Consider the following 12,654-nt stretch of genomic DNA (forward strand, 5'->3'; position numbering starts at 1 on the left):
GGATAGCATAGGCATTAGGAAGCCTTCTGGTAATGTTCTCCTAACTGATGTCAGAAGTAGTTACCTGATATGTATAAACACCAAATTTAATTGGGCCACCCTCTAAAGTGTTGTGCACTTTATTGAATGCATATCAGACTTCAACTAAAATAATTTTGAAATTCTAGATTTAGGAAGTCAAGATCCTGATTGGGCAGACCATAATGCCAATCTTCCATAACTCCACCTCTCCTACTTTTCTCCTGACTGGTGTCCCTGGACTAGAATGGGCTCATTCCTGGATCTCCATTCCCTTCTGCTGTCTCTATTTAACTGCACTATCTGGAAATTCTTTGATCCTGTTTGTAGTCCTTACGGAGCCAACTCTCCATGAGCCCATGTACTATTTCCTCTCTATGCTATCCACCACTGACATTGGCTTATGCATCTCGACAATGGTAACAGTGCTGGGAATACTTTGGCTCAACGCCAGGGGGATCAGCTTCAATGCCTGCTTGTCCCAGATGTTCTTCATTCACCTCTTCACATTCATGGAATCCTCAGTGCTCCTGGCTATGGCCTTTGATCGTTTTGTGGCCATCTCAAACCCCCTGAGATATGCTACCATTCTAACTCATACAAGGATTGCACAGATTGGTCTGGTAGTCATTACTAGAGGGACTGTCATTTTGACCCCACTGGTCCTGCTCCTTAAGCGTCTATCATTCTGCCATAGCCACGTGCTCCACCACTCTTATTGTTTCCACCCCGATGTGATGAAGCTATCGTGTTCAGACACAAAAATCAACAGTGCATTTGGACTAACTGCAATTATTTCTACTGCTGGAGTGGACTCTGTCCTTATCCTGCTCTCCTATGTCCTGATCATCCGCTCAGTTCTCAGCATCGCATCCCCTAGAGAAAGGAAGAAGGCTTTCAGTACCTGCATTTCTCATATCACTGCTGTGGCCATCTTCTACATCCCCTTGATCAGCCTCTCCTTCGTCCACAGATTTGGAAAACATGCCCCACCCTATGTGCCCACTCTCATTGCAAATGTGTATTTGCTCATCCCCCCTGTGATGAACCCTATCATCTACAGTGTGAAAACGAAGCAGATTCAGAAAGCTATTCTCAGACTTATATATTGCAAAGGACCTCATGTTTTGCAATCATTAAGCACATAAAGACTTATTTCAAGATGAGAAACAATTATCACACATTAAATGTTAGAGTGATATGGATCTAGGTGTAATCCAATCAAACAGATTCAAAATAATCTTCTCTAATACAGTTTTGTTTTATTTTTTAACCACCAGAACACTTACTCAGATTCTCATTATCTCGCAGCTTCCTTATTTTGTATTTGATTTTTTAGCTTTTATTTTATTTTTAATTTAAATTTTTCATAAAATAAGTTTTTAGCATGTTTTCTCTTTCCCTATCCCCTCTCAGATCCCCCACCACCTCCCTACCGATCCAACTTCATGTTATTTCTCTCTCAAAAAAAAACAAAAATAAAATAATAAAATCAAAATGAACAATGAATAAGACAAAAAATAACAAAACAAAATGAAACAAAAATTCCACAAAAAAAATAAAAACAACAAGCCTATTTATATTGGCCAACAATTTCTAGGCATGGGACCTGCCTTGTAGTGTAGTTAATATACCCAGTAACACTCCATTGGCAAAACTGCCTTTCTCTTTCCCAGAAAGGATCAATTACAGATGTTTTTAATTAAGTACTCAACTGGAAAGAAATTTTAAAAGAAAACTAAACATATCTCGGGTTTATTTCCTATATACAAACTGAATAAGCTCGTAACTTCTATAATCTGCTTCAACTTTCTTTTAGTTTTAACACGTCTCACTATCTCAAGAGTATAAGAAAATTAGTCTAACTGTTCCTTTAGATTTTTGTACTTTTCTTGGTGGTGAACTTTACTGTCCACTCCACTTCAATCTTTCACCCACTTTCCACCTCGAAGTTTTATGGTTTTATGACTTATCTTTAAATATCTTCATTAAGTTTTTCATAATCTCTTCAGTGACATTCAACACTGTCTTATCACCTGCCTTTTCTAGTGTTTTGCTCTTATCTGTTCACTTTTATATGAATATGAGCATTGATATGCATGTATACTAATCACTCAAGTTCTCACAAGGATATAAATTACATAGATAAAAATTGCCTTGATTTGTAAAACTTCTACAATACCTAACTGAATATTATCCATGAAACAGGCACTCACTGATAATTGTTGATACTGTTCCTAATAGTCTTTCATATATACCCTTAGAAAAATTCCAATGTAGCCAATTCCATTTCATGTATGACATGTACGACCTAAGAAATTGCTTTTATAACTGGTGGCAAACTTTCTGCCTATATCATCTAAAAATTTACCTTAGTTCTGACACAGCTAATGTTAAAAAAAAAACTACTTGAGAAGCTGAGTTGTCCATACCTTATCCCAGTTTGAATAAAGTGAACTCTATGAATGATTTAAACTATATTTTTTCATGAGTAAGTTTCCCCATTGGGTTTTTTATTTTCTGATATTCTTTAACTCCCAAGGTGCTAGCAAGCTAACAAACTGCCCTTCACCACTTGCTCCCACATACACTGCTTTCCTATCTTTTTTCTAACATTTCTGATCTTTACCTTTGGGCTTAGTCTAGAGCCCCTCAAAATGTTATGGCTTCCTCTTTGGTCTATAGCTGTCCAACTTTGTCATTTTCCTTCTGTTTTCTACAAAATAATCAGAAAAAAACCTTTTTAATAGCCTTTTTGCTAAAGTTTAATTACAGAAGAAATAACTATTATGCTCTGATTAATAAAATATGGTACAGAAAAGGATAAAGTCCTCCTTGCTACTCTCTTCAAGCCTAATTTGTAGTTCTACTTTCTTGGGTAACAATAGTGTATTGTTGATTCTTATCCTTCCTTCTACATTGAATTTATGCACATGGGGATGCAAAATATATTCAAAAGAGTAGCATTTAAAGCAAAATTTTGTTATTTATGAACTGGAAAGGCTATAAAATTCCTAGGAACACTTTATTTGCATTTGCAATTTCCCTTTTTGTAGGTTTGGCCTAAGAATGATGTTTCATATAGAACTAGAGATGTATGGATGTCTACCTGTAGGAATCTCTTACCAGGTCCCATTGGCATCAACCCTTGATTCTCAAATTTCCTACTATGATCACTCCAAAACATTGTCTATCAGGTTAACACCTTAGACTATGACAGCAAAATCTAAGTTTGATCCTTGGGATTTTCATGGGGAAAAAGAGAGAGCTGACTACTGCAAGTTAGTTGTCCTCTAATCACTCTAAACACACACACACACACACACACACACACACACACACACACACACACACACACATACACACACACCGCTAAATAAATAAAAATAAGTTCTACACCCACCCTCAAAATAGCATGTGGCAGTCTGATTTATTCTACCCCTACTTCACACACTCACTTTTTGTTTTGTTTTGTTTTTAAGATAGGGTTTCTTTGTGTAGCCCTGGCTGTCCTGGAATTCACTATGTAGACCAGGGTGGCCTTGAACTTATAGATCCACCTGCCCATGCCTCTTGAGTGCTGGGATTAAAGGTGTGGGCCACCACCCTTTTTTATGATAATAAGAACATTTTTATGACAATAAGAATGTTACGCATTTTACCATAGAACTATCCATCTCTAAGTTCTTGTGGCCTTAGGAATAGAACACTCAAGACTTTACTACTCTTCAGACAGCAAAATGTATTTCATGTCTATGCAAACTAGATTAGGAAGATGATGAAAAGCTAAACATAAATTTGATTTCCACAGTGAGAAATAAAATTGGTAAAGATTGTTTTTCATTAAAGCATTCCTTATAAATGCATCTTATTTCAGGAAATATAATAATGAACAGGAAGATTGTGTAAATCATTAGAAAAAAATAGTAAATAGTACATCTTCACAGTACTGCAATCAGGGTATGACATCATAGTCTACTTGACATTTAAGTAGACATAAAGAACCTCTCCCAAAAAAATAATGAAAGACAGTCAAGATTAAGCTTAATAATGCTCATGCACCTACTATTACAAACACTAATGACATCCAAAAGGAACAAACATTCACAAGATGAAAATTAAACTGGCTTTAAACATTGGTGCTGGCATCTTTCCTCTGTGAAATGTTAGGGTGAATGTAGAAAAGTCATGGTTGGTACAAGGCTAAACACAGTTTGTTATTTCTTATCTCCAGTTTCTGTCTCTGTATCTCTCTGTCTCTATCTCTATCTCTGTCTGACTCACACACACACACACACACACAAAAAAAAAATACATACATACATACATACATAACACACACACACACACACACACACACACACACATACACACGTTGAGGGTGAAATAATTCTGCCTAAAGTCCTAGAATATAGGATGACTTTTGTGATCTCTATCCCAAAACAAGTATGGAAATTACATCCCTACACTTTTCATATGTTTAACATTGATATTTTCCCTGACAAAATTTTAATAGCAATCACCAGTTTTTTTAAAAGCACCTCATCAACTGTATATGAAGCTACTGTGTAAGTAAGTTGTGAAGATCTAATGTTTAGCATACAGAGAGCTAATAATATTATGCTGTAAACTTGAAATCTGTGGTGATATATTGTGTACCCTAGTAAACTTGCATGAAGATCAGAGAACAGAGCCAGCCACTAGATTAGACACAGAGGCCAGGCAGTGGGGGCACACACCTTTAATCCTATCACTCTGGAGGCAGAGATCTGTCTGGATCTCTGTGAGTTCAAGGCCACAATGGGCTACATGAGATTGATCCAGTATAGGAGAGAAACAGAGCCAGGCAGTGATGGCATACACCTTTAATCCCAGCACTTGAGATCTCATGCCTTTGCTTGGGAAGCACACAGGCCTTTAAGCCTTTAATCCCAGGAAGTAATATGGCAGAGTAGAGAAAGGTATATAAAGCATGAGGAAATAGGATCTCACTCTCTTTAGGCTAAAGATTTCATAGAGATAAGAACTAGTGACTGCCTGTTCTGCTTCTCTGATCTTTCAGCTTTCACCTGATATCTGGCTCTGAGTTTTTTATTAAAAGACCATCTAAGATTTGAAAAACAGAAATCAGCTATGAAAGTTAATTGTGAAACTCATCAAAAAAAGAATCTGTATGAGATGATGACTGTGGTAATTAGCTAGACATGCACTGTCAAATTACTCAAAACAAAGTTGAAGCTTTAAAAAGAAAGAATCTGCTTTATTGTAGGATGGCTTTTTCAGGTGTAATAGGGTCACCATCTTTGAGTATAGACTACTTTGGCCCAGAAGTCATGGCAAAGGAGTACGGAGATATAATGGTAGCTAGGTCTATGGAAATTGTAATAGTGCCATTGATACTAATCAGAAGAAGAAAGAAGAGAATCACAGGACCCTCATCAGAGATTCCACACATTGCACCCTCCTGCCACACTCCAGTTGATGCAAGAATATATAAGAAGTAGAATCTTAATTGAGAGGAAAACTCCATGGTGAGGCTCCCAAACAGTGAAGAATGATTAAATACAGCACTTCAGATGGGCTGTGAGTTGACAGGAAGTAACCATTACAAGTGTGTGAACACAGTGCCCACATAACTAATAGATTTCATAATTGAACTTGCAGTACGAATATTATTGGAAGAATCCTCATATTACTCATATTACAGGAAGAGATGTAGAATATTTTAGAAGCATATTCTTATTCCCCAGAACATCAATATGAGCAGAGAGGAACACCCACTGCTAACTGTCTTCAAAGATTACAGCATTGGCACCTGGAGCTGCTTTCTGAATTGCTTTATTCTGGCTCTGGATCATTTCTAAAACTGAAGAGTCTTGAGCACATTTCTGTTAGGATTTCCAAGTATCTGATTCTAGAATGGACAGGTAAAGAAAAACACAGATAGTTTTTTCAAATGAGCCCATAAAAATTCTTGTTAAATAATAAAATTTTTATATTTGGTACTTATAAATGTTTAAAGACTATAGGCAAACATTTTAGCAGGTGTTGTTAAAAACACCATGTGGGCAACAGCACTTTCTAAGTGATTTGCTTGAAAGTACAAGATGATACAGGTTGCTCTTTATTATGGAAGTGATGTTGACCACTATATGCGGGGAAATTATTCTTAAAAAAACAAATGCAGCTTTTGTTCTTTTAGGGTTGCTAAGTTGAAAACAGTCTTTCCTGATGCTGGAGAAAAATGTGGCAAACAACACCAGTTTTCTGCCTACACTGGGAAATAGAAAGTCCCATGAAATATGTTTTTCAATTAAAACTATGTAAAGGTCAGTTCAATAACCAGATTAATGTGTCTTCATTCAAAGACAATTTCCCTTCCATCTGTCTGACCTATAGCTGGCTGCACTTGGGCCTCTGGATATGAAGAAAGATGGTGTCTTCATTTTCACTCACATCCTAGGAAAAGTTTTTTAACATTGTCAACTCAAGTTTAAAGAAAGACAAAAGACATAAAACCAATAGAGGACTTCTTCTTGTTCATATGGTATTATTGTATGATGCTTCCATATTTGTGAGCCTAGAGATTTTATATACTGACACTTTTGAGAGTCCATCAAAGATCTTCCACTAAACAGCACTGCTTTCTCAGAGGCTTCTTTGATTTGGACATACTCTAAGACAGTATTCTTAACAATTAAATACAGATAGTGTGGGTCTCCTTCTTCCTCAAGGATCATTGACTACCGATCCACAAGATTGGAGGGAGCAGAAGCAGGGTTCGGATGGCTGTAGATAGAACGGAGATAGGCCTTCAAGAGATAACTTCAATGAGACAACTGAACTTTATTCCAGAGTATGGGAAATATATAGGATTAGGAAGCCTGGGGACAAATACTAATTCACATTAAATGGCACAATCCTATCATATAGCTGGATTAGACATACAGAACATCCCACAACACAGGGCCCTATCAAAATGGCTAGACTGTTAATGCAATTATCATTCGGGCAGCAGGGAAAGAGCAGTTGCAGGGAACTATTTTAAGGGTCTTCCTTAAGATAAGGCATGAGCCGGGCGGTGGTGGCGGCGCACGCACGCCTTTAATCCCAGCACTCGGGAGGCAGAGCCAGGCGGATCTCTGTGAGTTCGAGGCCAGCCTGGACTACCAAGTGAGTCCCAGGAAAGGCGCAAAGCTACACAGAGAAACCCTGTCTCGAAAAAAACCAAAAAAAAAAAAAAAGATAAGGCATGCATCCAGGCCTAGAGACATTTCCAGATAAGGTTAGGTAGGGATCAGGAAGCCCCTTCTGTGGGGGAGGGAGTCCTCCATGTTGCCAAGCATAGAGAGAGCTGCCAGGCCATGGTAGGCTGCAACCTCTGACCATCAGGGCCTTCCAACAATGTAGCTTTCTTTTCATAGGATATATTTGTGCAATCTTTGCATAAGCAGACCTTGAGAGATAAGCTTCAACCCAGTAAGCAAAGTAAAATTCTCCCTATAACACCATAGCAACTCCCAACTTCCCAGTCCCTTCACTGGCTCTTTATAGTTTTCTCAGAAGGAATCAGACATCAATCAACATTTGTTTCCATTTCTCTCTGAAGGCACCACTAAGTCACCCCAACCTACTTGATTATTCCTCCTCTGTTGCTCCAGAAAACAAACTAAACACAGCTTTCTCTAGAGCAGTCCTTTTCTCAAGGCTTGTAATAAAACCTTATCTGGCAATACTTCCCTCTCCATATCAGAAGGTACCTTGTCTATTACTTCTGCATTTCAGTTTCCTGACCTCAGAAAAAAAGTTCTTAGAAAGCAAGGGTAAGAGAACAAAGGCTAGTAGTTCTTGCAGAAAAGGCCACTTGCCTCTAAAATCAGATGCTGAGTTAGCTCTACCTTAGGGAGCAGAGCATTTGCCTAGATCCCTACAGATGATGAGTGAAATCTGCCTCTTTCTTTTTTCTGGTTCTAGGATCTAGAAGGGTGTAAAGAAACAGCCTACAGAGCACCTCCATGCCTGTATCTGGGTGGAGCTTTCCAGAGACTTTAGATGAGAAAAAACTAAGCTCATGGCAATAAAAACCCCCATTAAAGTACAAAAACAACATTTATTTCATCTGTAGGTGAGATGGAATATGATCTCATTGATGACAATATTAGGCATCCCAGGCTCCAAAGAGCTTGCAGATTTGCTTCAAATTGACACGCAAGACCAAGGAGCACTTAACGTTTCTTCTTTGAAGCACTGTGAATAGTTAGTAAAAAAAAAAAAAAAAAAAAAAAAAAAAAAAAAAAAAAAAAAAAAAAAAAAACTTATTCAAGCGACTTTGATTAAATTTTTTAATGTTTTTATTAAATATTTCCATTCAATGTATTTTATAATATTCTTTCCCCTTCTCCAGATCCTCCAAGATCCTACCCACCTCCCTACCCACCCAACTTCATGCCAATTAAACATAATGTCTTGAATAGAAAAAGAACTAAACAAACAAGCAAACAAAACACTAAACATCAATAAAAAAGATGTGTTAAAATAGAATTAAATCCTTTTCTCCCTCTGTCTCCTCCTAGGTACCTTCCCTCCAACCTACCCATGACCCTCACTATCAAATTGATAGCACCTTTTTCTTTGATTACTATTGTTATACACAAACACATATTTGTGTATACATAAATGTGTGCATTTATATGTATACACAAATATGTAAATACAGCCTGCTGAGTCTATTTTTGTTGTTTGTGGGCACATGGTTTCAGGGTTGACCATGTTGTATTGAACAACTAATAAGGTGGCTCATCACTGAGAGAAGCTAATTCTCCCTCTCCTGACAGTCATTAGTTGCCTATAGCTCTTTGTCTAGGAGTATGACCCAGTGTAATTTTCTCTTTTCCATGTTAGCATATATACTGATACTGATTCTGACTTGCTTATGTAGCCATTTCTAGGAGAGACTGTTTCACAGCAAATTTCCTGATATTCTAGCTCTTGTGGCCTTTCTCTCCCTCTCCTGTGATGTTCTCTGAGTTGTGGATACAGGAATTGCTTGAAATTTTTTAATGAAAAGACTATTTTCAAAATGGTGAGAGAGCTAAGGAAACAAGCAAAGGGTACTGAGAAACTAGAATATCAGTAATATTTTTAAAAATAAAATCTTTACTATCTGATGGGCCAGATAGGAGAAAGAAACACAGTCAACACAGTATATCTCTTCAAATTCTGCATTATCCTGCCAATGTCTTCCATTTTGTTAATGCAGCCTGGAGTTAGCCAACGGTAGAACCTGAGTAAGGTTATCCCATTGAGACCAAAACTCTGTTGTATCAGGAGATGCACAGAGGGATGAATAATAGAACTTATGAAAGCAGGAGAGAGAAAATAATGAGCCCAAATTTCCAGTCTATCATCTAAGCACAGAAATGACATGTATTCAACCTTTGTAGGGAAATCCATTAATTATCAGAAACAAGAGCAACTTGGAAAGCTGAGTGTTAATCACAGAACAAAGAGCAATGCACCAGGGATAGATGCTGATCCCATTGCCAGGGGCCCCTCAAACAGACCAAGCTACACAACTGTCTCCTGTATGCAAAGGGCCTAGTCTGGTCCCTTGAAGGTTCCACAGTGGAAGACCTTACCCTTTTGGAGGAGGGGCTGGGATGGGGTGGAAGCTGGGAGGGAAGAGAGGAGGATCTCTGGTTGGTATGTAAAATATAAAAATATTATAAACAAAAAAATTAAGTTAAAAAAGCAATGCAGTAAATTCAGTCTCTGAGCAGCCTACAAAGCCCAATTCAAGAGTGGATGCAGACATAACCTGTAACTGTCATTGTCCATTTTAAATAAAAACAGAGTTAGTTGTAGAAAAATGAAGAATGATTATAAAGGAGAAAAAAATACATGCCTCCAAGACCAGACCTGAAATTTATCAACTAGCATCTTCCTAAACTATGTCATTATAGCCTGTGAAGCATGGAAACACCAGACTAGTTACAGTTAATGATTACTGCTTTTATTATCAGCAGTCAGGGCTAAAGGACCAAATAAACCCTTTTCATGACCATAGTAAGCTTAATTATGTAACAAACAACTTGTTCCATCATGCTGATTTTGAAGATATTATATCTCAGCTCCAAAATCTACAATCTACTTTTAGTAAGCAGACAGCAAGTCAGAAATCACATACATTATTTGACAGACAGTTTCTGATTAATTCTCTTAACTGGAGGATGTTAGAGAAATTAGAAGATGCTAGAATCTTGTGTTTGATTGATATACTGTCAGTAATCAATCTGCACAGTAATATACAGTAATATTTTCTGCACAATGACATTAGTTTGATGTCTATTTTTACTTATCCCCTATGATCCATTACAATATAATTATGCTGTCTCAAAACACAACAAGCCAATAGACCCTCTTCAGGACTTAGAACCTGAACTCAATTAATGCTAATCTATTCTCCTAAGGAATAAGGTATAATATGGAAACACCCTTTCCCTGAGGTTAAGTCCTGGCTCAGTAGCGCAGCACCCTCTCAAGGGAGATCTTCATGTTAGCTCAGGGGAAGCTTGCTGTCAAGGTTCTAGGTTTTAATAACCCCAGGTCTTCTTTGTTCTCAAACTATACAGGTAAAGGAAACTTCCGAGAGTTATTCATTCCATGTCCCTTTCTCAATTTCATTGTCCATTAGCTTTTTATACAGTTACTTACATTAAATACTCTGTGTATTTATTACTGGTATCATTTCTATAACCCTAACTAGAGGGTGGCTGACATCCCCACCATCATTTTTTTTGATGAAGAGGTCCAAAAGTAACATTACAAATATAATCAAATTAAAATATTTCTACATTCATTTTCTTGTAATTTGAACAGACCAAATAAAACTAACTTATTATATAAATATTTTTCATTTTCTTTATTTTTGAGAATTTTATGCATATATATATATATATATATATAAAATGAAATATGATCATACCTACCATGTCTCCCTCCAATTTTTTCCATATCCTCCATCAGGTCACTCTCAATTTCATATATTTTTGATAACCCACTAACTCCTGGTAGTGTTGCTCATTTGTGCATGGGTGAGGCATCATCCACTGGAGCACGGGAAACCAGCAAGCAGCCATAATCCTCACTAAAGAATTGGTCTCCTTCCCCTGGCAACTATCTACTGCTCTTTGGTATGGAGTAGAGATCATCTACCCTATCAGTGCTGGGATTTTGGCTGTCTTGATCTCATTCAGGTCTCGTTTAGGTAACTATAGTTGTTATGGGTTCATGAGTGCAATATCCATGTCAGGCCCATAAGTCAGCATTTCATAGATCTCTTTCCCATCCTATAGCTCTGACATTCTTTATGTTTCCTCGGAAGGTTTCTTCCTTCTGGCTAGATTTCATAGTGACCGAAGGTACTTTTCGGGCTTCTGGGGGAGGGAGACATTAATGGCCCTTAGCCTTCCAGACAAGACATGCCTTTGTTGCAATAGTGTGGCACAAGTGTTATGCAATTGCTGCCACTTTCTGATTGGATTTGAAGCATGTTCCACAGGAGGAAGTTTCATACCTGATGCTGTAACCCTGCTCCAAACCCATGGCTAGGGAGCTCATACACCCAAAATAGAACCTGATGTTGTCATTTTGCTCAATGATCATGATGTCAAATTGCCTTCTAAATATTTATGTTTATATACATAGACCTGGGCTGCTCTCAGCCTTGGTCAGAGAAACTTCTTTATGTACTACGAAACAATCAACAGAGAGATACAGAACTGGTCAAAGTACTAAAAAAAAGTGACTGAGTGCTCAGCCCTAAACAGGACAGCTGTATTACCTTACTCCTCACCACCAAGGCTCATGAAAATTTAATTAATATGTAAAAAAATCTTTGGAAAATCATGAGAACAGAATTATTAAGTAGTAAACACAGCACTAGTACTATGAAAGAAATAATACATTAAATATGAGTAAGACAGAGCTATTTCTCTTGGACGACTTATACTAAAATTCCAGAAACTAGGAAAATGTATGAATAGTTATCAACTGGTCATGGAGATACACTAATATAAATTTGGTAATTTATATTAGTCTTTATACAGTATAATTTTTACTTGTACATATCTGTGTGTTTTATTACCTATAAAAATTTCAAATATTTATTGTACATGGTACTATATAGCATAAACTCTATACTTTCACACAAGTCTGTATCACACATTGACAACATCACCATCATGCTCTTCTACCCTGTCCTTTCTCACTACTCCACTTCTTACTAGCTTCCTTTACTGTACTACGCAGTTTTGTTTCTGTTGTCTTGTGATGTATAATACACTATTATATATATACATCTCTATAAAATCTAGAAACCACAACTGAGAGAAACACAATATTTTTCCTTCTGAGATTGGGTGAATTTGTTTAATATTGAGAACTGCACTTGCATCCATTTTTCTGCAAACTGTAACTTTGTTCTTCATGATTAGAAGAGAGTCCATTGTGTATATACAGCACATTCTTCTTTCTCCACCCTGTTATTAAACATATAGGTTATTCTATAATTTCACTATTATAAATAGTGTAGCAATAAACTTTGAAGAGGAGAGATGCATTTCTTTCCATAAAGGA

At 37.1% G+C, this 12,654-nt stretch overlaps 1 protein-coding gene across 1 annotated transcript; it reads left to right on the forward strand.

The window, feature by feature from the left end:
- Positions 1–203: 203 nt before the first annotated feature.
- LOC128123905 (olfactory receptor 51F1-like) lies at positions 204–1,166 on the forward strand. Its single transcript, XM_052760182.1, has one exon. It carries the CDS (start codon positions 204–206, stop codon positions 1,164–1,166), a length of 963 nt encoding a protein of 320 aa, XP_052616142.1.
- Positions 1,167–12,654: the final 11,488 nt, after the last annotated feature.

The sequence above is a fragment of the Peromyscus californicus genome, unplaced genomic scaffold (assembly GCF_007827085.1).
Source record: "Peromyscus californicus insignis strain IS unplaced genomic scaffold, ASM782708v3 Scaffold_4__1_contigs__length_199733344, whole genome shotgun sequence".
Classification (NCBI taxonomy): domain Eukaryota; kingdom Metazoa; phylum Chordata; class Mammalia; order Rodentia; family Cricetidae; genus Peromyscus; species Peromyscus californicus.